Source organism: Phocoena sinus, chromosome 8, assembly GCF_008692025.1.
Source record: "Phocoena sinus isolate mPhoSin1 chromosome 8, mPhoSin1.pri, whole genome shotgun sequence".
Taxonomy (NCBI): Eukaryota; Metazoa; Chordata; class Mammalia; order Artiodactyla; family Phocoenidae; genus Phocoena; species Phocoena sinus.
This window is the reverse complement of record NC_045770.1, coordinates 104240505-104264695: the sequence shown is the minus strand read 5'-3', so window position 1 is coordinate 104264695 and position 24191 is coordinate 104240505. Positions and strand designations below refer to the sequence as shown.

At 50.0% G+C, this 24191-nt stretch overlaps 2 protein-coding genes and 1 long non-coding RNA gene across 10 annotated transcripts in view; 2 read left to right on the top strand and 1 right to left on the bottom strand.

Moving 5' to 3' along the window:
• Positions 1-2786, top strand: part of ZDHHC24 (zinc finger DHHC-type containing 24) — a 7988-nt gene extending 5202 nt beyond the window's left edge. Inside the window, exon 3 of the mRNA XM_032642079.1 lies at positions 208-2786. Coding sequence (XP_032497970.1) covers positions 208-503 — 296 coding nt within the window. The 3' untranslated portion in view covers positions 504-2786. The remainder of the gene's footprint in view (positions 1-207) is intronic.
• Positions 1-23999, bottom strand: part of BBS1 (Bardet-Biedl syndrome 1) — a 26531-nt gene extending 2532 nt beyond the window's left edge. The window contains exons 1-17 of one of the 8 annotated variants that reach the window (XR_004351245.1): positions 23737-23783; positions 23314-23390; positions 23164-23198; positions 19931-20203; positions 19769-19815; positions 19589-19627; positions 19394-19466; positions 17323-17454; positions 16368-16474; positions 14682-14802; positions 14349-14507; positions 13171-13240; positions 12423-12581; positions 9826-9959; positions 8665-8799; positions 7769-7855; positions 6658-7535 (exon numbers count right to left, since the gene is read on the bottom strand). Coding sequence is in view for 7 of the 8 variants with exons in the window: in XM_032642065.1 (XP_032497956.1) it covers positions 7449-7535; positions 7769-7855; positions 8665-8799; positions 9826-9959; positions 12423-12581; positions 13171-13240; positions 14349-14507; positions 14682-14802; positions 16368-16474; positions 17323-17454; positions 19394-19466; positions 19589-19627; positions 19769-19815; positions 19931-20203; positions 23164-23198; positions 23314-23390; positions 23737-23783 (1782 nt within the window). In the remaining variant the exon portion in view is untranslated. Of the gene's footprint in view, positions 1-4539; positions 7536-7768; positions 7856-8664; positions 8800-9825; positions 9960-12422; positions 12582-13170; positions 13241-14348; positions 14508-14681; positions 14803-16367; positions 16475-17322; positions 17455-19393; positions 19467-19588; positions 19628-19768; positions 19816-19930; positions 20204-23163; positions 23199-23313; positions 23391-23736 lie in introns of those variants that run through there. The other 7 variants (XM_032642065.1, XM_032642068.1, XM_032642067.1 and 4 more) reach the window with 7 other exon arrangements.
• Positions 8798-12478, top strand: LOC116758827. Its single transcript, XR_004351246.1, has 4 exons — positions 8798-9378; positions 9477-9642; positions 11695-11797; positions 12342-12478. It is a non-coding gene; the product is annotated as an uncharacterized LOC116758827 (long non-coding RNA).
• Positions 24000-24191: the final 192 nt, after the last annotated feature.

Sequence of the window (24191 nt, the reverse complement as noted above, 5' to 3'; positions counted from 1 at the left end):
GGGCAGCGGGCTGTGTCTGCCCGTTTCACCAGTGTGTTCCCATCAGCCGGCATGGGTTGGCCAGGGAGCAACAACTCAGTGTTTGCTGAGTGGAGGAATGCGCCCTGCTTCATGGTGGAGTAGGGGACGGGAGGAGGGCAGGAGCTGGGCTCTGGGATGGCTGGGGCCTGCTGCTTCTCCTTGACCCTCTCTGCTCTCTCCTTGCAGGCAGAGTGTCTCTGGCGCAGTTCGCGCTGGCCTTCGTGACCGACACGTGTGTGGCGGGTGCACTGTTGTGCGGGGCTGGACTACTCTTCCATGGGATGTTGCTGCTGAGGGGCCAGACCACGTGGGAGTGGGCTCGGGGCCAGCACTCTTACGACCTGGGCCTCTCCCACAACCTGCAGGCGGCCCTGGGGCCCCGCTGGGTCCTTGTCTGGCTCTGGCCCTTCCTGGCCTCCCCGTTGCCGGGGGATGGCATCACGTTCCAGACCACAGCTGATGTGGGACTCATGGCTTCCTGACTCCAGGAAGAGCCTGAGCTGTACAAGGAGTGGGGAACAGGAGAGGGGACTCACATAACTCATTTCAGGCCCACCCCCAGCCTCAGAAGGGGCGGCAGGCTGGTACGCTGGTACTTGATGCCTGCTTTCGGCAACTCCAGCCCTGCCCTTAGCCTTGCCCTTGCCCAGCTTGGACTCCTAGTGTCCAGGGCTTGGGCCCTGCGGCTCTGCCTCTATCAGTGACCCCTGAGTACAGCGAAGGGTCTGGCAGGGGGCTGCTCAGCTGCCCCTTTGCCAGGTTAATAAAGTGCCCACTTGGTTCTTGGACTCCCTCCGTCTCTGTGGGTTTCTGGACCTTCACTGTTTCCAGGGCTGCTGTTTTTGGTTCCTCTGATTGGCAGGCCTGGGAACCACAGAATGCCTGAGGGTGTGAGCAGCCAGGGCTCTGCCTCCTGCGGCCTTGGGGCGGTGGGGTGGGGGGCGTGGCCAGCAGCTTAAGGCGGAATGTAGTGTTCCAGGGTATGAGAATCCAGAATTCTTCCCCAGGTTCAGTGCTTTATAGTTAGGAACATTTCACAGCAACAATTTCAGTGAACTTCTCTCCAGCTAACCTGGTGCACTGGGCAGCAATTATGTGGGTGATAAAGCTCTGAGAGTTGATGTGATAAGATCACGTGGTAGTAAATGGAGGAGTCCGGATTTGAACCCAGACCTTTGTGCTTTCTCCTTCACCCTTGAACAGCTGAAAAAATCAAGGCAGAGAAATCAGGTGGGGCTGTTCAAGCATCTGTGCTGGCTGGATGGTGCTGAGACTGTTAAGCTCCTCCTCTCTGGACGCTTCAGGAGCTACTTGTTAAACACTTTTATTTAAATATAGTAAATAGACATTTCCAGTTAAATGTGGCAGGTTTAAACATGTGAGTTTGTTTCCTCTTAAAATCTAAAATGATAGTAAAGAAATTAAAAATGATGTAAATTTACAAAGACAAAGAAAATAGGAGGGAGACAGCACTAGACCAAAGAGCCTGACAACATTCTGAAAGATGGAAAGTGGATAGAGGCTCATTTACTCTCTTAGAGAATTAGAAGTTGAAATTAAGCGTTCCCTTCTTGGAGGGGCCAAGAGGCAGCCCGATTGCCCCCAGGAGCCCTGGAGAGGTTCACCGTGGAAGGCAAGGTTTGGGGCTGACAGTAGGGCCGGGACTGATTCAAGGTCTCTATGAGAAGCAGCTAGGTTGCCCCGCCCCCAGGACCCACCTGACCCCTCGCTACCCCGCTGGGGTGGAGGCGGGGCTTTTCGAAGAAGCTTTGCATCTCGGGGGGGGGGGGGGGGCCTGGGGAGGGTTGCGGGTGAGGGACTGGACCAAAAATGGAGTTAAGTGAAAACCTACAAGTGCTGCTGGGGGAGGGGAGTAGTCCTTCAGTGACATGGCAGGCTTGCCTTCCAAGAACCCGCAGAGAAGCCCACCCTTCTGACAGGCCCCGCCCATGCCCACAAAGGTTTGAGCTGCTAAGCCTTCTTTGTTTTTCTAAACAGCATGCTCTATTACTGTTTTTTAACTCTGTTAGGAACTTGTACCTGGCACTTTGTGCCGTACCTAAGCATTGGAAGACTTCTGTTTCCTCTACTGCTTTACCCCTCACCCTCCAGAATATCTTTTCTTGTTTTTTTTTTTTTTTATAGTGAAAGGATACAAGGAAATATTTATAAAATAGAAACAACACCCTCCCCACCCCCATTTAAGAAATGGATACTATTTCCTTTGAGGTCCCTGCTGTGCCCCTCCCTGGTAGAGGAAACACTGTGCTGTCTTAATCATCCCCTTGCTTTGCCCTGTGATTTTATTACATATGTTTGTACTGGTTTTGCATGTTTTTGAATTTTATATAAACGGAGCCACGCCATGTTTATTCTTCTGTGATTTGCTTTTTCCTTCAATATTTCTAAGATTTATCCAAATTAACGTGTGTGGCTGTAGAGTACTCCTTTTCCTTGCTGTATAGTGATCCATCGAATATACCACAATTTATTTTTCTCTCTTGTCCCACTGATCATTTTATCTACCCCTGTGTATGATCTCCTAAGATCTACTTGGCCCTTGCTCTTCCATATAAATTTTAGAATCAGCTTGTCAAGTTCCACCAATAAAACCCCCCCTTGAAATTGTGACTGGAACCCAACTGAATCTATAGACCAGTTTGGGGAAAATCAACATCCACATGAAATTGAATTTTCCAGTTCGTGAACATGGTGTATCTCTCCATGTAATGTTTTCAATAAAGTTATGTATGTTTTCTCATAAAGATCATGCCTTTTTGGGTTAGATTTATTCTTATGTATTTGATATTGTGATGCTATCATTCATAGTTTATGAAAATAATTTTCTTGTGTCCAGCAAATCTAAAACTTATTTATTTCCTTGAAAATTCTTCTGGGTTTTCTGTATTTATAATCATATCTATGAAAAGATAGTTTTGTTCTTCCTTTTTAATTTTTATATCTCTTAAATTTTTTTTTTTGGCTGTGTCACGCAGCTTACAGGATCTCAGTTCCCCGACTAGGGATTGAACCCAGGCCGTGGCAGTGAAAGCCCAGAATCCTAACCACTAGACCACCGGGGAACTATCTCTTATTTTTCTTGCCTCTGTCTGGGTGGAAGAAAGGGTGGCTACCCTTGACTTGTTTCTCACAATAGAGGGAATGATTTCAATATTTCACCATAAAATATGTTTGCTGTGTTTTTTAATTTAATAGATGACTTTTATTAGGCTGAGAAAGTTCCCTTCTATTCCAAGTATGTTGAGTTTTGATTCTTTTACTTTCATTCTCTGCCTCTTAAGAATGGCCTGTAGATGGATTGTTTAAATCTTTGTCTTCTAATAACTGAAGTACAGTCCATTCTTTTTGGCCACGCCACACAGCATGTGGGATCTTAGTTCCCTGACCAGGGATCAAACCTGTGCCCCTTGCAGTGGAAGCACAGTCTTAACCATTGAACTTCCGGCCAGGGAAGTCCCAGTATTCAGTCATTTTTATCTATTGTAATTAACGTTCTTGGATATATTTCTACTCCTTTATTTTGTGCTGTTGTCCTATCTTGGCTAGTGTTTTACCCTTTTAAGTTATCTTTTTGCTGGGTGTAGAATTCTAGGCTAATAGTTATTTCTTGTCAATATACTGAAAATTTTATTCTGTCTTCTGGTGTCTATTGTTGCTGTAAGTCAGCTGTCATCTATTTCATTGTTTTGTTGTTACTGTTCCTTTGAAGATACTTTCTGTCTCCAACTGCTTTTAAGATTTTTTTGTCTTTGGTATTCTACATTTTACTGTGATGCGTCCAAGTGTGGTTTTCTTTTTATTTACCTAAATGAGATTCCTTAGGTTTCTTGATTCTATGAATTGATGTCTTTCATCAGTTCTAGCACAGAGTCTTAGCCACTGGACCACCAGGCAAGTCCCCCTCCTTGTCTCTTAATAGCTCCTATTTTCTCTGTTTCTGGCATTCTGAATAATTTCCACAAATCTATCTTCCAATTAAGTCTTTCATCAACTGCTACACCAATCTATTGAAGTTTTTTTGGTTTTTGTTTGTTTTTGTGGTTGTACCAACTCATCGAGTTTTATGTGTCAAATGTTTTATTTTTCATTTCTAGAGGTTCTGTTTGGTTCTTTTTCAAGTTTGCCTGCTCATTTTATATACTCTTGCTGTCTTACATTTTAAGTTTTTTTAAAAATAATTTATTTTTTGCTTATTTATTTATTTATGGCTGCGTTGGGTCTTTGTTGCTGCCCATGGGCTTTCTCTAGCTGCGGCGAGTGGGGGCTACTCTTCATTGCAGCGTGCGGGCTTCTCATTGCGGTGGCTTCTCTTGTTGCAGAGCACGGGCTCTAGGTGTGCGGGCTTCGGTAGTTGTGGCTCGCGGGTTCTAGAGTGCAGGCTCAGTAGTTGTGGCACATGGGCTTAGTTTCTCTGCAGCATGTGGGATCTTCCCGGATCAGGGCTTGAACCCGTGTCCCCTGCATCGGCAGGCAGATTCCTAACCATTATGCCACCAGGGAAGCCCAAGTGTTTTTTTTCAAATTATTATTTTTTGGCCATGCCATGAAGCATGTGGGATGTTAGTTCCCTGACCAAAAATGGAAGAATTATGAAAAAAGACATGGGGGTCCAGGAATTAGGGAATCTAGCCCAGAACATGGCAAACAGAACTCTCAGGAGAAGTGCTCGCTGCAGTTCTAGAGAGCCAACAGCATTCACTTAGGCGGGGGATGAACAGAAGTGTACAGAAAAAAGAGGAACTGTCAGACTGGGAGGAGGAAGAATTAGCAATCGGTATAATATAGAAAACTAAGCAAATGAAAAAAACAGGGCAATTATTAACTCCATGAAAAATAAGTACACAAAAAAGGTAATTTAATTATAGCCCAATCCTTGGCTCTGTAATAAGTAGATAACTTTCACACAGTAATCCAAACAGTGAGTATGAATTTACCTAAAAACTGGGGAGAAAAGGAGAGGGCAGGGTGCTCCCACAAGAGAGCTATAAGCCTCATCTATTACGATAGGGAGCCAAGAAATAATGTCTAAGCATAAACATATTTAAAGAATAGCTAAGAGAACTGTAGCATGGGAGCAGTACTGGGGAATGGGGAGAGGCTTGCAGGATCTTAGTTCCCTGACCAGGGACTGAACACGGGCCGCTGCAGTGAAAGCGCGAGTCCTAACTGCTAGACCACCAGGAAATTCCTGAGAGGCTGTTTTCTTGTCCTAAACTGCCTAATTCCATAGTACCAAGTAGGTCCATGTTTTTAGATACTTAAAAAAAAAGGCAGCACCACTCTCCTCATCCTTAACGTACAGCTTCTTGGAGCTCTAACTGGTGAGGGCATTGGGTATCATGCACAGTTTCTCGCTTTGCATTGCTTTACTTACACTGTCCAGACCAGTACAATTCACATATTTTTTAATAATAGGTGCATTGTATTATATCATATAAACTCACGTTAGGTCGGGCTTAGGAATAGTTTCTCCGCTTTCATCATCATGAATAACTATGAGTTGAACCCAGATCAGACTTCTTTGTTCCGAGTTCACACAGTTCATCACTTCACCGGGGTGAAAGGGATTGTGAGGTCATCTGGCCCAGCCCCAGTGACAGCTCCAGTGACAAGGGGCCCAATACCTGCTAGGGCAGGCCCTTCCATCTCTGATAAGCTGTCTCAGAAGACTCTTCAGGTTAAGCTGAAATCTCTCTGACCGACAGCGACACTCGCTCTACCTGTCTTTCCATTTCCAGACGAAACCTCCTGCTTATTCCAACTGTGCCTCAGTCAGCTTGATCTAGAAAGTCCAGACCACCCTGATCCAATTGGTTTGTTTGCGAGTGGCTGGACTCTGCAGAGAGGAGGGGATGGGGCTCTTTCTCTGGTCCAGTCCCCTTGCTTCTCTTAAACTGGCCCCAGAATGCATTCCCTGGGGAGGACAGGGGGTGACTGTGGGCTGTCCCTCACTGTCTCCGGCACAGAGGCTGTTGCCCGGCAGAATCAATCAGCTTGGGGCCCTTGGTCTCAAGAGCAAAAGCTCTGCACTTACTCCTGCACTTACTTTCTGGAGTTGACTCCTTGTTTCCTCTAGAGGGGCTGCCAACTCTAGGATGTTAGAGCTGAAGCTGGTCAAACTGCCTCATTTTACGCTTGGGGAAACTGAAACACACAGGGATTTGGGTACTTCCCACAAGCCTGAGCTGTCTGCCACATGCTAGCCTGTACCTGGTCAGACAGAAGATACAGGTCCTTCCTCAGGCAGTAGGGTTCCTGGCTCACAAATGGCTCAGGGCGGCCCTGGCAGCGCTAACTCAAAAGAAGGCTGTGAGGCAGGCCAGGCAGACTAGCCAGGGGGCTCCAGGAAGCACCAAGGGCCCAGACTGTGGGTCTCTGATGCTTAAGGTCTAAACATGTACCTTCATTCAGTCTTCAACCTGACTCAACGCCTATGGTCCATGCCTTTCCAGTGAATCTCACACTGTGGCCACTGCCCAGTGAACCTGCCCCTCACCTGACCGATCTGGGCTCCGGGGCACAGAAGAGCATCTTGACTGGCAGTTCTAGGCTTCTGCCTCCCAAACCCCCTCCCCAGGACCCCAGAGACGCCCCTCCTGTGTGCCGCGGCCCCACCTCTGCTCTGTCTCTCTGAGCCTTCCTCTCCTGGGGTGCTTTCTGGGCACGAGCATCCAGGTCGGGAGCAGCAGCTGTGTGGTCCTCAGAAGCCTGGTGGGGGGCTGGGGCCACTAGCTCCTGCACGGCGCTCTCTGCCCCCCGCAGCAGCTTCTCCCTTGGCGATCTTCATGGAGCATCACAGGCCTGAGACCCTGGCTGAGCCCAGGACTTCCTGTGGGAAGGCAGCTATTCCCGGGGCCCCCTGCTGAGCTCACGAGGGGAGATCAGAGCATGTGTTTTGCCTGCAAGCTGAGCTGGGAGGAGCCAAGCCTCTGGAACCCCAGGGAGCAACAGGGGGCTCAGTCTCACCCAAGAAGAGCCTCTGATTGTCTCAGGCAAGGCCCCAGCCAATTCTGCCGCAGAAGCAGAGTGACATGCCTAAGGGAAGCGGCAGACGAGGAGGCTGGGCCTATGCCCTCATCTCACCTCGAGCACTTCAGAACTCTGCCTTCAGACCTGGGAGTGGCTTCTGGGGAAAAGTGGGGAGAAGAGAGAGCCCAAAGGGCCAATGCCTGGGTTTCCCTGAGGAGGACGGAGCCCAGCCTCCTGGGGACTCACTGCCCTGCTGCTACAGGTCACCCAGCGGTCAGGGTGGTGAGAAAGGGGCTCTAGGAGAGGAGAGGGAGGCTGTCGCCCAGCACCCTGCTGCACTGGAGTGGGCCTGGGGCCGTGGACTCTGCCCGACTTAGTGGGAGGGGCTGGAACTCCCTGGTCCTGATTCCACAGGGGCTTTCACACGGGCTCAGGCGTCAGGCAGCTGCCAGCCCCTCACTCACAGGCATGTTGATATGGGCGCTGAGCAGGGGTGCGCTCTGGCCTTCTCGGAGCACCAGCACCTATGGAGAAGGTGCCCCAGGTAGTAGGGGGCATTCCCCCTTTACCCCTGCTCCTGCAAAGGCCAAGCACGGTCTGGTCTGCACTGGCCCTAGTGCAGGGCTCTGTCAAAGGGGAGAGGGAGGCGGGGAGGCCTCTACTGGGCAGACACCCACCCTATCCTGGCAGCCACCCGGGGGCCTTGTCCGCACTCACTCACACTGACCTCCCCAACTAGTACCAACCGGCAACATACCTTGATAATGTCTGAGATGCCCTTGTCACTAAGACTCTCCACAAAGGTCTCCAGAGGGTAGCTGAGCCCTGGCACCAGCAAGGGGACCTAAGTTTGGGGACAAAGAGGTAAAGAAGTCAGCCCTCACGCCTAGACAGTGTTTGGTAGATTCCAAAGCACTCTCATACCTGTCGTCCCAGCTGAACTTCAGTGTGCCCTGGCAGGGTGGGCAGGGATGACAAGCCAGTTTGAGGAGGATGTGGGCTCAGTGGGGGGAGTGAATGCCGCAGGGCTGCATGCATGTCCCTAATTAAAGCTAAACCTTTTTTTTTTTTTCTTTTGGCCACACCGCACAGCAGGCGGGATCTTAGTTCCCCGACCAGGGATCGAACCCGTGCCCCCTGTAGGGGAAACGTGGAGTCTTACCCACTGGGCCACCAGGGAAGTCCCTAAACCTAAACCTCCAACCAAGTCCAGGGCTATTTCTTTCACATCCCAAAGTCTTTCTCAGTTTCTGGTCCTTCCAACTTAGGGTCAAACCTGGAGCTGGGGGGAAACAAGGCTCTTCACTCTGGAAGAGTCTCCGTGGGGCTCCCATTCCTGCTGCAGGAGTGGCTAGAAAACAAGGTGGGCTCTGGGACCCCAGAGCACCAACAGGCTTCTGAGAGCAGCACCGGTGAGGCCTGGACTCTCACTGTTCTCCCAGAACCTTCGGTGTGCCTCCCTGAGACCTCTCACAGGCTGGGAGAAAAGCAGCTGAGGCAGGTCTCGGGGGCTCTCCCCAGGGCCCCTGCTGCACCCTAGTCTGGTCTGTGGCTGTAGCCACTTGCCAGCTCCCTCACCTCTGACCTGCAGACATCTAATCCGGCCCTGCCCACCCTTTCTCACTCCAGGTCTCAGTAAGGTGGGTCCAGTACCTTGAAGAAGGCCCGGGGCAGAGCATAGAGCCCCTCGTTGTACAGGAAGCAGACCAGCAGCCCCAGGATGGGTCGGGCTGTTGAGGTGTTCTGCAGGTGAAGGGTGAGCTTAAAGGTGGGGCCCAGGCCCTGAACCTGTGCAGAGGGCGGGGTGGGGAGAAAGCCCGTAGGACCTAGTGGCCTTGGGGGCCGAATATGGCCTACCCCGGCCCTGCCCGCCCGCTCCCCCATCAGCGCCCTCAAGTCACCTTCCTTGAACCACTCTAACGCACTGTCCATCCGCCCCTCAAAAGGCACGGAGCTCAGAAGCTTGGCTCCGTGTGCAACGGATGAGCCAAATCCCAGAGCGGAGAAGGGGCTCGACCGAGGCCACCCAGCAAGTTGGTCGGAGGCACAGTTGGCCTGGGGAAGCCGGCCCTGGCTCCCACCTGTGTCCGTGCCCTGCCCCACCTCGCTCTTCGCAGGGCCTGGCCCAACCTCCTCCTCTCGTCCTCTGGTGGCTGCAAGGATTTCACTTTCCTCCCTCTTATCCTCGACTGCTCTGCAGCCGCTTCCTCTCTGTATCTATCTACTTTCTTTAGGGAAAGAGATATCAGAAGCCCAACTGGATCAGACAGCACACCTCAGGGACCCATTCAGAGCTGGCTGGAGCCCTGACGACCTTGAGGTCACTTGTGTCTGAGTACAAGGGGCCCTCATCCTCCTTGTGCCAGTGTAAGTCTCAGGATGGCCCCTTCCCAGTACTGGGCAGTCCCAACTCCTTGGGCTGCCGGCAGTTACCGAAATGAACAGGTTTCTTCCCTGTACCACAGCTGTAAGAGTCCCTCAAGGCTCCTGGGAAGAAACAGCCCAAGGTGACTACCTGTGTGCCCTGCCCCAAGTCTGGGGGCTCGTCTGAGGCACCGCATGGAATAAGGGGGCTGGAGAGCGTGCCCCACTCTGCGGCCAGCCAAGGGGAAGAGGCAGCACAGGAAAGAGGTGAGAGCGCTCTCACAGAGGAGGACGCGAGACTTGGGCCCTGGGCCTGTGGGAAGGTGAGAAGGGGCACGGGGCCTAGTTGCCTTGGGATTTGCTCCTGGGCCGAGGGGTGCCCGCACAGCCCTGACCTCTGCCCTTCTGGCCCTGAGGCGGCCTGATGCCCCCCGCCACGTGGGTGCTCACCACAGCGTGCAGCTTGAGCGGCTCCCGCGCTGTCGCAGACACGGGGCTCAGGCTGGACTCGAGGGCCTGCGCGTAGGCACGGGCGGCCCGGAGGCGCAGCAGGTAGAGGTCTGCCTGGAAGCTCCGGTGCATGGCTGAGGAGGCACACAAAGGGCCGATGCTGGACGTGAGGCAGGAGGAGGGGGCAGGGCTGGGGGAGAGGGTGCTGCTCAGGCGGCCGTGGGGAGAGTGCGAGAGGAAGGCACAGTGGGCAGAGGCTGGTAATGTGGGCAACAGGAGGACTGAGGTCCCACAGCCAGCCTCTGGTGACACTGGACGCTGCGGACCACTCCCTGCTCCTCTTTCCTGGTTCTCCCACCACCTGGCTGCCCACACAACCGCAGCCTCCTTTGCTGGCTCCTTCTAGTAAGGGCTGGGGTTCCCTCGAGTTTTGTCCTTGGTCTTCTTCTCATCCTCTGTCTTCCTCGCTGCCCCATACATGTCCTGCCCTGGCTGTGACCACCCCAAAGAGGAACAACAGCGAGCTCCTGAGGGCAGGGGTGCATCAGGGTCCGGCCCGCGTCTGCACCTGGTACTGTGCACTCATCTTGGGCAGCTCAGTGCCCGGCCTGCCTGCTGCTTCTAACTGCCTGATGGGCGCCTCCACCTGGACGTCCCATCAACCCCTGGAGCTCAACGCTGCGGAAACCAACCTCATTTCCCTAACTCCGTCACTGCATCCCCATCCATCAAGTCACCCAGGTTCACCCCTCACAGCTAATCATTTTCCAAGGTCGGATGACCCTTCCTCGGGGCCTCTCCAGAGCCCGCTCCCTCCCCTCCATCTCACTGTCCCTACTTTCCAGACTGAGCACCGTGGTCAGCCAGTCTGTCCTTGCTCCTTGTGCCTGTGAGGAGCCTTCTGCCATTCAGAAGCTTCCATCTTTATGTTACCCCATCCTTTCATCTTTCCTTTTTCCTCTAATACTTTCACAGTTTATTTTTAATTTACCCAGAATTAAATTTTGTGTTTGGTATGAGGTAGAGTTCTAACTTTTTTTCTAGAAACAAGTTGTCCTAATTATGTTTCTTGGACAGTCTCTCCTTCCCCCACTAATTTAAAATGACACACCTATCATATACTGACTTTCCACACGTACAAGGGTCTGTTTCTGGACTTCCTAAACGTGCCACTGAGCTGTATCAATTCCCATACTGATGCCACAGCTGCTAATTCCTACAGCTTCATAGTTCATTCTGCTATCTGATGGGCTGAGTCTCCTCATTCTTATTTTCCCCAAACTTCTTAGATTTACTCTTAGAATCAACTGGTCAAGTCCTCAAAATAAAACCCATTGGGATTTTAACTGTAACTTTGCTATGTTTCTAGATTAATTTCAGAAGCTGTTAACTAATCAACAGCTTTACAACTTTAGGTCTTACTACCCTGAGACTTGGTAAGTCTCATCATTTAAATATTCAGGTGGTCTTTCCTGTTCTTTAAAGCAGTTTTATAATTTTCTTTATTAGACTTTGTATGTTTTCTTATTAAGTTTACGTCTAAGGATTTCTTTGCTATTGTGAATGGAAACTTTCTCTTTTCTAACTGGATACTGTTGGTATATACAAAAGCTATTGATTCTTGCTATTTTCATTATACCTTAGAGAACTTCCTAATTATTTCTCTAATATATCAGCTGCTTCTCTTGGGTTCTCTAGGCTACAACAGCCTGCTAGCTATTTTCTTTATCCTGTAATTTATCCTTTAAACTGTAAGCCAGATTCCTTTCAAAGACAGAGGGGGTTGAGTTACTGTATTTTTCTGCTTAACATCTTTCCCATCTCTCCACTACACGGAATAAACCAAAACATCTTAACTTTGCATTCCAGACCCTTTCGGAGCCAGCTGACCTGCTTTCCCAGCCTCCCCACTGGCCACTGAGCCTTCCTGCACTGCACCCGCAGCCACATGACAGATGCTGCTTAGATCCAGGTAGGGCCCTGTGCCTTTTCCCAAGCCTCTTCCTGAATCGCCCTCCCCTCTCCCTCTCTGGCTGGTAGGCTTATAATCAGCTTTTGGGGTCAAATCCAATACCATCTCTCTCTGAAGCCTTTCCCAGGCTCCCAGGCAAACACACAGCCCTCTGCAGAGACTTCTTCTACACCTTTCATGCAACATGAAGTTAGCAAGGTCTACCGAGCTCTTTAGGTAGGGACTGGCCTAATTCTAGGCACTTGGCACAAGGCCTGGCATAATCATAGGTGTTAAGTGAATGAATGAATGAATGAACAAAAAGAGCAGGAAAATCAAATAGGATAAGGAAGAACCTCGATCAGATTCTACTTCTCTCATGAGAATTCCTCCATCTAAAAGTGGCTGCTCCCTCCTCGAATTCTAAGGGCTCTCGCCCTCACCCACAGCACCTTCCCCCTCGAGCTGTAGCTCTTTGTTGGCAGGGTGTACCTCCTAGGCTGTCTCTGGGCTTCCAGAGGCATGAGACCCACCCGGTTCACCCAGGTCTCCTCCCACTGCTCAGGGCACCCAGGCGGCATTCACCCAGTTCCTGCTGCTTTGGCGCAAGGGAGGAGGAAGAGGAAGGAGCCAGCCTGAATCTCACCGGTGCCGGCTTCCCGCTCTCGCAGTGTCTGATCCACGTAAAGCCGGGTCTTTCGGGGCATGTTGAGTTTCATGGCCTGGGCTGGTGGGGGACCTGCTTCACCTCCCCCCTCCACAAACACTGCTGTGCGCTTCAGGATCTTGATAATCAGGCCACCACCTAGGGAGGAGGACAGGCAGAAGCAGATTTGTCCTCCCCATTTCTACCCTACATTCCCATTCTTTCTTCCCAAACAATCTGTCTCATATCGACCCATTTCAGTCTTCCTGCTGAGACTCTGAGTTTCTGGAAGGAATGAAGTGTGTCCTACCATTAATTCATACATTTATTTAGCAGCTGATTTACTTGTTTATTTTTGGCTGTGCCACTCTGCTTGCGGGATCTTACTTCCCTGACCAGGGATCGAACCCGGGCCCCCTGTAGTGGAAGTGCAGAGCCCTAACCACTGGACCGCCAGGGAATTCCCTAGTAGTTATCTGTTGACCACCGTGATGTTCCAGTTCCGCATTGTGGCGGATACTGGGGTGACCTGGTGACACAGCCAGGGCCTGGCCCCCAGGTAGTGACATCAGACTGCTGGTGAGCTGTCCCCAGTGAAGGCCCAGGCCAGACAGGACGTGTCTGCAAGCCCTGCTTTCCAAACCTAGGCCCACCAATGTTCCACATCCGCCTCCTCTTCTTTCCCAGGATCTGGCCTATCTCACTGACTCCCAACTTTAAAACCCCTGCCGGGCCTGACTCGCCTCACCTCGTGTAGTCATGATGAGGGTGTGATCTTCCCGCCCGTAGCGGCCAAAGCAAAGGCTGGTCACTGCATCCTGCGGTGGCGATGTCAGAGTTTAGCTGGGAAAATGACTCAGTGAGGAGAGCAAGTCCGGCGGGAGGGGGATAAGGCTCGGAGACCCCAGATATGATGTAAGAGGTGAGATGTGAGGCGAGGCCTGGAGCCACGCTGCCTCTAATCCCAGCCCCCTCCTCACTGCCACGGCCACAGTTCCAGACTGAACATCACTGGCTTTGGGGTCAGCTTTCTAAGAGGTCTCCCAGCCTAGTCTTCCTCCCCAGTGTCTTTCACACTGCTGCCTCTGCTGCCTTTCAAAAATACAAATATGACCACACCTATTCCCTGCTGAAAAACCTCCAGTGGCTTTTGCCCTCCTTGTCAGGACATTCAAGGCCTTCCGCATCTGACGCCAACCTGCCTTTTCTATCAGTTCTCTCCCTGCCCTTTCCCCAACCCACACACCACACCGCCTGCCCTCCCAGCAGCCTGTGGTCCAAACCAGCTGCTTTCCAATTTTACATTGTGACATATGACACTTTATACATACAGGTACACAAAGTTTCACATGTGATATATTCTGAACTTCTTTTTTCTGGTTCTGTTGCTGGCCTATTAAATTGATTTTGTTTGAAAAAGTCTGGTCCAGATTCATCAAACTACCTGGACTCCTTTAAAGAACACTCATGCCTCTCAGCCTTTGTTCATGTTATTTCCAGTCTGGAATATTCTATCTCCATTTATCCACTCCATTTATCGAAGCAGACTGCTTCGAGGCCCAGCTGAATTGTGGTTTGCCCTGTGAAATGGCTCCTGAGTTCCATCCCCATTTATCCTTCACCGCCCCCCGCCCCCAGTCACTGGGCTGCCTCTGTGCTTTTTCAGTGCTTTGCTCTGCTTTAGTCTGCCTTGTATTTGAATCGGCTGTGTCTCTAGCTGGCTATCACTTCAGACTGTAAGTTCCCCGACAGTAAGGATTCAGTCACTGATTTATCCTTCTAATACAGTGAGTTGTGCATATGGGATGCTCAACGAATATTTTCAAAATGCATCAGAAGTTAAGGGGGGCAGGTGGAGTGGGATCAGGAGAGGCAGCGAAGGGGCCCCACAGGCGGGAGCGGGGCAAGGAGGAGGCAGCAGCTCACCGGCGTGCGGATGATGCTGAGCAGGGCCTTGTCGCGGTAGATGCGGACCTCTCCGTTGGCCAGTCCGGCCATGACGGCCTGCAGGCCCCGGGAGCGCTGCTCCAGGAGGTTCATGGTCAGGATGGCCGCGGGCATCTGCACTGCCCACAGCCTCTTACCCTGCGTGGGGGGCAGGGGACGGCTAAGTGTCTGCAGGGGGCTCAGGGCTTAAGAGTGGAAACAAGGGGTGGCTGGAGTTGCTGGGAAGGGAAGGCCGGAAGGGCTCGCCTGCTGAGGGGGACTAAGGAGGCACGGGTGGAGGGGCTGGGGCTGGTGCTTGCCCAGAGGCCACACCTTGTGGGTGAAGCCATGCAGGCTGTCTTGGTTGCTGCCCACCACCAGGACCTTGTGAACCCGGACAAGCCCCACAGGCTGGGCACTCAGCTCGATGCAGTACTTGGGGCGCTTGGAGTCTCTGTGGAATAAAGACACACTCTCCCAGCCCCAGAGGAACCCTCTCTCCTTCCCCGGCTGACCCTCCTCTTTCCAAGCCCCGCAGACTATCCTGGCAGGAACCTTGGCCCACAAGCAGATGACTGCGCTATTAGTTCCACCTCTGTGACTTAGTAGCTGCATGACCTTGGATAACAGGAAGTGTGTCTTCCCTCCTAGTCTTCCTCTCAACTTTACCACAGTAATTTGTGTGATAACCTGGCACTTACCAGTTTACAGTGAGCGCACTGCAGGTTAGACAAAGTAATGGACTGACGCAGTTTAGTAATTCATCAGAAAAGCACGAGGAGTTTATTCTGTGTAAATGCACTGTTCTCGGTTTCCTGGCCTCTGAGTCTTAATTTCTCTTATCCAGAAAGTAGGGATAATTCCTGTCTGTCCATCACAGGCTCTAGCCCACCTTGCTTAAGTCTGAGCCAGAGTCATCTCCCACCTGATGACTCCTCTGAGAGCTTCCCCACTGGTCTCCGGGACTCCTTCCAATCTACCCTCCACCCAGCACGGTAATCTTTAAAAAATATAAACGGGTCATGTCATTCTTCTGAGTAAAACCCCATAATAGTTTTCTACTGCACTTCAGATAAAATACAAAATCTTTACCATGTCCCACCAGGTCCTGCATGAGCCGACCCTGGTCTCTACGTCATGTCTTGCCACCAAGCTTGAGTGGCACAAGACAATGTCTTTCCCACCTCGAGTTCGCTTAAATTTCCTCTGCCTGTAACACTCTTGCTTCACTTTTGCAGAGCACAGGCTCCAGACGCACAGGCTCAGCGTCCATGGCTCATGGGCCCAGCCGCTCCGCGGCACGCTCCGCGGCACGTGGGATCTTCCCGGACTGGGGCACGAACCCGTGTCCCCTGCATCGGCAGGCGGACTCTCAACCACTGCGCCACGAGGGAAGCCCTTGCTTCACTTTCTGAACAACTGGCTCCTTCTTAACCTTCAAGTCATCTCCCCAGACAGGCATTCGCTGATCACCCTGACCCCATTGTTTTTTCCCATTGAGCCTATATTTTTCCTCCATAGCATGCATCCAGTTTGCAATATTACCTTGGTTTGTTGACTTTAATATCTATCTTCCCACAAGGGCAGGGACTTTGTTAATGTTTTGTTCATCAATATATCCCCAATACCTTATACAATGCTTAATACATAGTAGGTGCTCAAAAACATTTCTTGAATTAAAAAAAGTGACTGTTGAGAAATATCAAACTAATGCATAAGAAAATTTCACATACCTATAAAAGCAACAGAACAAGTATGAGAGACTATTTTCATTTTTTCTAATATCTGATTGCATCACTCGTGTTACGGCCACCCGGCCCAGTCTCTCACTTTGCCAGGCCCCATTGGACGAGCCTCCACATGTCCCCTGTGCTCAAGGGCTCTGCCTCCTATATGAAGTTCTCAGCTCTTTCCATTCCCACATTCCAGCCCTAAAGCCCCCTGCTTATCTTACAAGCCCTCAAGACCACCAGGTTTCTGAGATGTTCCTCTGGCCCCAGAGACCACAGATGTGGCTACCTTCTCAGCATATAGATGTTCCCGTTGCGGCAGGCAGCAGCAAGACGGAACTCCACATCGAACTGGCCAGAAACCTCCAGGAAGACGGGGACGCTGGGTAGGCTGATCTGCAAAGAACAGACTCAAACATCCTGATTTCCCTGGAGCCCCAGCCCTTCCCTGACCGGAAGTAATTCCTCCAAGTCCCAATCTCCTCACTCACACCCTGCTGGTCACAGTTTAAACTTGTACAGTTTTTCTGGAAGGAAACTCAGTAACATGTAGCCCTTTGACTAAACTCGGCCACTTCTAGGAATGCATCGTAAGGAAGCATTTAGATAAGCACACAAAGATGTTTGGGCAAGGAAGCCCACTGAGGTGGTGTTAATAATAGCAAAAAACTGCAAACAAATGTACAATAGGTGACAGGGTACATCTATATAATCGATGTTGTGTGGCCTTTGCAAAGGCTGATGTGGTTTTATATAGATATGGAAAGATATTGATAAACTTCTGCTACATTGAAACAGTAGCTTACATGATCCTATACCAAGAGGCCATATTTGTAAAAAAAAAAAAAATTACGTAAAGTTATATATCTGTGTCTAAATATGAAAATGTCTGGAAAGACTTATGCCAAAGACTTATCTGTGGGTGGTGGGATTTGGGGATATATATCTTTTTCTTTTCTTCTTCTTCTTTTTTTTTTTTTGTGGCCCCATCACATGGCATGCGGGATCTTAGTTCCCTGACCAGGGCTTGAACCCGTGCCCCCTGCAGTGGAAGCACAGAGTCTTAACCACTGGACCGCCAGGCAAGTCCCTATATCTCTTTCTTAACGCTTATCTACATTTTATAATTTTCTACAGTGAACACATATTACCAAGAACTAACTGGGGGGCAGGAGATATTGGGGAACAGGGGAGGGAATGGAGCCTGGGCCACGGGTGTGCCCACGGCCAGGCCCCACACTGACCTTGGCCAAAACAGTGAAGGCTTCTGGGTCCAGCACCAGGAGCTCCTTGTTCTCAGTGCCCAGCACCAGGCAGGACACAGCGTCCTCGTCAGCCAGGTTCTTCTTTAAGGTGGTCATGGTGGTGATGACTGTCTGCAGAGGGACTCCAGGGGTCACCCAGTAGCTCCCCTCACACCATCCCCCCAGAGACTCCCAGGATGCCCCAGGAAGAAAGAGGGCAAAGGAGGAGGAAGAGTATCAGAGATGTGACAGAAGATTTATGTACAAAGGTGTTTACTGCAACAAACCTAACTTTCTAACAAAAGAGGATTGTCTAAGTCAATTATAAACTATCTGTATGATAAAAAACCCATGCAGTCATTTACAAAAATCACATTTTACAAGAAGACTCAGTGACAGGGAGGATGCTTCTAACGTATTAAGAGAAAACACAGGTAAAAAGTTATGTTAGTATTATCCCAGTTTAAAAAAAAATATGAATAAAAAAACATGCTGGAAAGCTAAACCCTTAAATACAAACACTGGTTATCTCTGGGCAATGAGATCATAGGTGATGTTTAATTTCTCCATTGTGCCTTCCTACAGTTTCTACAGTGGGCATATGTTCTTTTTCTAATTGTGATTGGAGAGAAAACAAAAGAGAAGGGGATGATCCCTTTTTTAGGAATTTCTCCTATGGAAATAATTTAGCGGGACTAAAATGTTTCTTTGGATAAAGCTGTTCATTGTGTGACTATCTTTAAGATAAAAAAAAAGGAATGATCCTCAATGCCTAGTGGAAGGAGAAAAGTTATAGAAACATGGATGTTAGTGGCTCCCAATCATGTAACCATGCACACACTTGGAACGATGGCCTCCCCAAAACTGCATCTTTTAAGCAATACTTACTTAATTTACTTCTTGATTTTAAAAGTACTCAATGATAGTGACACCTGTGGACCTCAGCTGCTGCTCGGCAGGAGAGAACAATGTTTCTCACAGAACTAAGGCTAGCTAAATGCTGAGGTATGTGTTGGTCAGTGTGTTCGGCTCACGTGGCCTCTACAGGAAGTAGCCGGTTCCCCTGCGGCTTTCTGAAATGCAGGGACAGCTATGGGAGCCCATCTCTGGGCTAGGGTCAGGAACCCCTAGGTCAGGAACCACTGGAGTTCATCAACGAATAGGATCATCAATAAAGCCATTAAAAGCATAACTAATAAAAATATGAAGTGCATAAAAAGGAGACATTTCTTCTCCAATGACCTGCATGTGAATAGTTACATAAACTATGAATGAAATAATGAATAATCAATGAAATAATCAAGGGGCCACTTGATTAAAACTGGAGTTCTTCAAGACTAATGCTCAAGATATAATGTTATGTACTCAAGGGAAGCAGGATATAAAAGCATATTTATAAAGGAAATGTACCAAACTGGTAAGAGTACCTCTGAGTAGTGAGTGTAGTCACTTATATTTCTCCTTTATATTTCTCTTTATTTTCAAAGTTTTCTTTAATGAAAATATATTACCTTTACCCCCAAGATGATAAAAGTTGTATAAAGCTACATAACTATATATCAATTCAAAGCTGTCACTGTGGGGCTTCCCTGGTGGCGCAGTGGTTAGGAATCTGCCTGCCAGTGCAGGGGACATAGGTTCAAGCCCTGGTCTGGGAAGATCCCACATGCCGTGGAGCAACGAAGCCCATGAGCCACAACTACTGAGCCCGCGTGCCTAGAGCCCGTGCTCCGCAACAAGAGAAGCCACTGCAATGAGAAGCCTGTGCACCGCCAACGAAGAGTAGCCCCCGCTCACCGCAACTAGAGAAAGCCCATGTGCAGCAACAAAAACCCAATGCAGCAAAAAATTTTTTAAATGAAAATAAATAAATTTGTTAAAAAAAAGAAAAAAAGCTGTCACTGTTAACTGGAAAGTAGAAGCCCTGCAGCTTTGTGACTATATATGTGGAAGGGTAACTGCAAAGTAAAACTAGTCGCATTTGGCTGTAGAATTTACCACTAATGTTACATCGTCTTTTTAAAAAACTGTCCATATTTTTTCTAGGGAAATAAGAAGAGAGGGGCAGTACCTGCCGCCTGATGGACTTGGACTTGTGCTGGTTCACAAATGCCTCCATTTCACTCAGCTCCAGCTGCAGAAACCTGGACACACAGAGCACTGACACCTGCATGCCTTGGGCCTGGCTGCCCTCCCCAGGCCACTCCAGGGCCGCTCCCTCCCCGCTGGGAGCTTCTGGAGCCCTGGCCCTCCAGAGGGCCCTTACCTGAGTGACTGTACAGACAAAGGCACCTCTGCCTTCTCCCTGTAAGGAGAGGGACCATCATGGCAGGTTTAGTTAAGGAACAGGGCCTGGGGTTCAGACTGCGGGCTCTGGGATGAAGGCGTAGGGGTGGGGGAATGAGAGAGGGGTAGGAGGCATAGGAAGGGGGAAGTGGGATCTCACCGGATGCCCTCCAGCATCTCCTTCAGTGTCAGGGGGTCAATCCGGTCCTGCGGCAGCATGGGAAGAAGGTACAGCCTGTGAGCACCAGAGCCAGGCAGGGAACGAGGACAACCCCAAGGCTGCCACCTTCGCCTTCTTGTTCTCATCCCGCACATCACTCACCTCTTTGGCCTGGTTCCAAAGGTCCTGTTCCAGGGGGTTTGGAGGCAACTGGGGCAGGCTGAACTTGAAGTAGGGCCTGAGATTCTTATACACATACACACAAGGGCCTGACGCGAGTGCCAGCGCTGGTGTCCGGGGTTCGTGTTGCTCCATGAGGAAGGTGGCAGCAGCGGCTGGCAGGGCAGGTAGCGGGCTTTCGCTCAGCACTGTGGGCCCTTTAAGCACCTTCAGGCGGGGCTGCTGCCCACCTGGGCCAAGGTCCCCCACCACCAGCTGTAGAGAGAGGCTGGCTGATTCCTGGCTCAGGGTCTAAAGACCATCCCCCCTACTGCCCCTCCTCATGGGCTTAGCGTTTTGCTGGTGCACATTCATATACGCTCACAACGCACCATGGGTGGGTGGGGGAAGGGCAAAGGCTTTGCAAGAAGGCTTGTAAGCTGTGTGACCTTGGGAAAACTGATGCAACTTCCTGAGCCACAGTTTTCCCACGTGCAAAAGGGGAATACCTACCATATGACACTTGTAGTGAAAATCAAATGAGATAATCAACTAGAGAACCTAGCGAGGAGTAGGTGGCAGCTCATGTTTTCATTGTTTGTTCAGTAAACATTTCTTCAGGGCCTGCTCCATGCCAGGCACTGTTCTAGACACTGGAACAGTTGCTGAGGTCATTGGGGGGCCTGAAACTCATATCTGGGCTCTGAGGCCTGGCTTCCAAACGGGAACAGAGCTAAAGATGCAGAACCAATCACGCAGAGCAGGATGTGCCCTATGGACCCAGAGAGGAGAACCAAGCTCCTCAGCCTGTCTTTTCCACCCTCCAAGCCACTGTAGCTGCCATGCAAACCCATTCTCCTGAGTGAGGCCTTCAAGGCCCCTCTGATCTGGTTCCCACCTTGTTTTCTAACACCTTCCTATCCATGCTATGCCCCAGCCAGAATGCGGGCTGCCACAGAACGCCCGGATTCTGAGCATGTACAGCGTGCTAGGAGCCACACCAGTAACTTCACGCATCCTTTCATTTAATCCTAGCAACAACCTGTGAGGTAGGTACGATTATTAGCCTCATTTCACAAATGAGGAAGCCGTGGCTTGGAGATGTTAGGTAAAAGGCACCCGGCTAGTAAGTGGTAGAGCTAGGACCTGAACCTAGGTCTGTCTGGATCCAAAGCCGGTGGTCTTAACTATTATTTCATATTGGCCTCAACTTTCTAATTTCAAATTTGCTCTTTCCAAATATGCTGTGAACTTCCAAGCCTCTCTGCCTCTGCTTGTGCTGTTCCCTCTGCCTGGAATGCCCTCCTCTCTTCCATGCCTTCTTGGGACACTTCATTCATCCTTCAGCACCAGTTCATGTTACTGCCCTCTAGTGCCTCCTGATAGAGTCACTGTTCTTTCATTGGTGCTCCCGTAATAATTTCCATATATTCTATTTTAGCATCCACTCATCTACCCCAAAAATATTTATCAATTATCTAATTTGTGCCAGGCACTGGGTTAGATGCTTGGAATCGACAGTAAGCAAACTAGCCATTGAAAAAGTTATTACACAGAAGCATTACCATTTCACATTAGTTATTGGGTCTGTGATTTCTCTACCCTTCACTGCTGTCAGCCCAGCGCCAAGCATACACTAGGTGTTCAGTCAACATCATGGATGAATTAAGGGCATTGTCTATATCTCCTGACTATGGACTGACTCATTTCTGAGTTTAGTGTGTGCATACCACCTGACACACAGAAGGGGTTCACTGTACGCTTGCCGGATTGTTGAATGATTTATGGATAAGAATTTGGGGGCCAAAGTCACCAAGTCCATGTAGGGTATGACTCCCTTCAAGCTGCCCTCATAACACACCCATTGTGGGTTCACTGCCCTTGCTGAGGGCTGAGTTGACAGACCCAGGTCTGCCACCTTTTACAAACTCAGTAAACTCAGCCTCTCAGAATCTATTTTCCCACTAATAAATAATATCTATGTATGTGAAACTGCCTCAAAGAGAGTCTACTCCAGACATGTTAGCTTCCTTTATTTAGCCCAATATATATCTCAACCTTTTAAAAACCTGTGCCTTCAAAATTTTTAATCTATTTTTCTTCTTCTTCTTTTTTTTTTTTTGCGGTACGCGGGCCTCTCACTGTTGTGGCCTCTCCCGTTGTGGAGCACAGGCTCCGGACGCACAGGCTCAGTGGCCATGGCTCACGAGCCCAGCCGCTCCGCGGCATGTGGGATCTTCCCGGACCGGGGCATGAACCCGTGTCCCTTGCATTGGCAGGCAGACTCTCAACCACTGTGCCACCAGGGAAGCCCTATTTTTCTTCTTTTTTTAAATATTTTCTTGACTACCCCGTGCGGCATGTGGGATCTTAGTTCCCCAACCAGGGGTTGAACCCATGCACCTTGCATTGGAAGTGTGGACTCTTAACCACTGGACTGACAGGGAAGTCCCCCAATTTTTTATTTCTTTATTTACATTTTATTTACTTACTTTAATATTTTAAATTAAATTTAAAATTTAACCTTTTTATTATGGAAAAATTTCAGTCATATACAAAAGTAGAGAGACTCATATAATGAACCCCCAAATACCCATCATCCAGCTTCAACAATGATTAGCTCATGGCTAATCTTAAAATCTATGCCCTTTTCTTAAAAAAAAAAAAAATTATTTATTTGGCTGCACTGGGGTCTTATAGTTGTGGCATGTGAGATCTTTAGTTGTGGCATGTGGGATCTTTAGTTGAGGCATGTGGGATCTAGTTCCCTGACCAGGGATCACACCCAGGCCCCCTGCATTGGGAGCATGGAGTCTTAACCACTGGACCACCAGGGAAGTCCCTATGCCCTTTTTTTTTTCTTTTGCTGTACGAGGGCCTCTCACTGTTGTGGCCTCTCCCGTCCCTTTGATAAACACAAAACTCTCACTCTCCTCCCTTCTACTTTCCCTCCAGAGTAACGCCCCACCCCCAACCAAGGAATGTGCCCTTCCAGTAAAGAATTACTTCAAGCTAACAAAATTAAGATGCTTTATCTTAGTATAATTTCCGGCAGCATTTTGCTCTGCTTTACTTTCCGCAGTCTGTACTGTGAAATCAACAGGTTCTCTTCACTTTCCACATTAAAAATAAAATTTAACCCTAAATGTGCTTTTTCAAAGTACACGTTAATTCCAGATTATGCTGAGCTTCTTTGGAGCCATCGGGAAGTCTCACCTCTGGGGTGATATGCTTACCTTGTACTCCCCGTCCCCATGCAAATCTGCCAGCTCTGGAAAACATAAAACAGCCATAAGCCAGGGTCTCAGAATTCTAGAGGCTTCCCTACAGAACCATCTGACTCCTCCGTCCCCCAAGAACCGGGGTTCCTGGTCCCAGAGACTCACGCAGGCAGGCGGAAAAGGTGTGGATGTTGGCCATGGGGTCGTAGTGTGCATCCAGCCATTTCGAACTGGCTTCACTGCTGGGAGAAGAGGGAAAGAGTTGCGGGGGGCGCGGAAGATGAATCCCAAGGGAGGGGAAGAAAACTTGCCGGAGCTAGTTTCTGAGAATGAGGTGTGTAGGCAGCTTTGAACTAGGGGTATAGAACATCTGGGTCCAAGTCCAGGCTCCATCACCGGCGCACAGAGTGACCTCGAGTCACCCACACGCACCCATTCACTCCTTGGGTCTCAGTTTCCCCACTTGATCTCTAAGAGCCCTTCAAGGACCGCCAGCGCTGCTGAGAACCGCAGGAGCCCAGATCCCGGGGACCAGGGCACCCTCTTCACATGGGTAGGAAAAGAGGCCTCAAGGGCCCCAGCCTTCACCTCTCAGCTCTGCCGCTGTCGGAATCCGACGAAGACGCAGCAGCCATCTTCTCAGGCGTCACCCTGGCAACCAGCTCCGGCAAGCCGCCGCGCAGCGCCTAATAGAGCCCGGGTTCTGGAAAGCTGGCGTATAAAGGTTCCGGGCGCTCAGCTTTCCGGCCCGGGACGCAGAGGACAGCGAGCAGGATGCTCTGGCTTGTGCCGAGTTTCTAGCTACTGAGATGCAACCCCTCATTCCAGCTCATATCATTTATCCTTGATCCTTCCAGTAGGAGCTTTTGGGCCCTGCAGCTCAGAGTCAGCAGCAGGGCCCTCTGGCTTTGAGCCCTGGTAAGGAGCCCTTGTAGTGTTTATGAACAGCAAAACTAACTCCTCCCCTCTTCATCCTCATGGTTAACTGGGTGGAAAAGAGGCCACTCCTTTTCTCCCTCCTTACTCTAGAGGTCCAGGCTCAG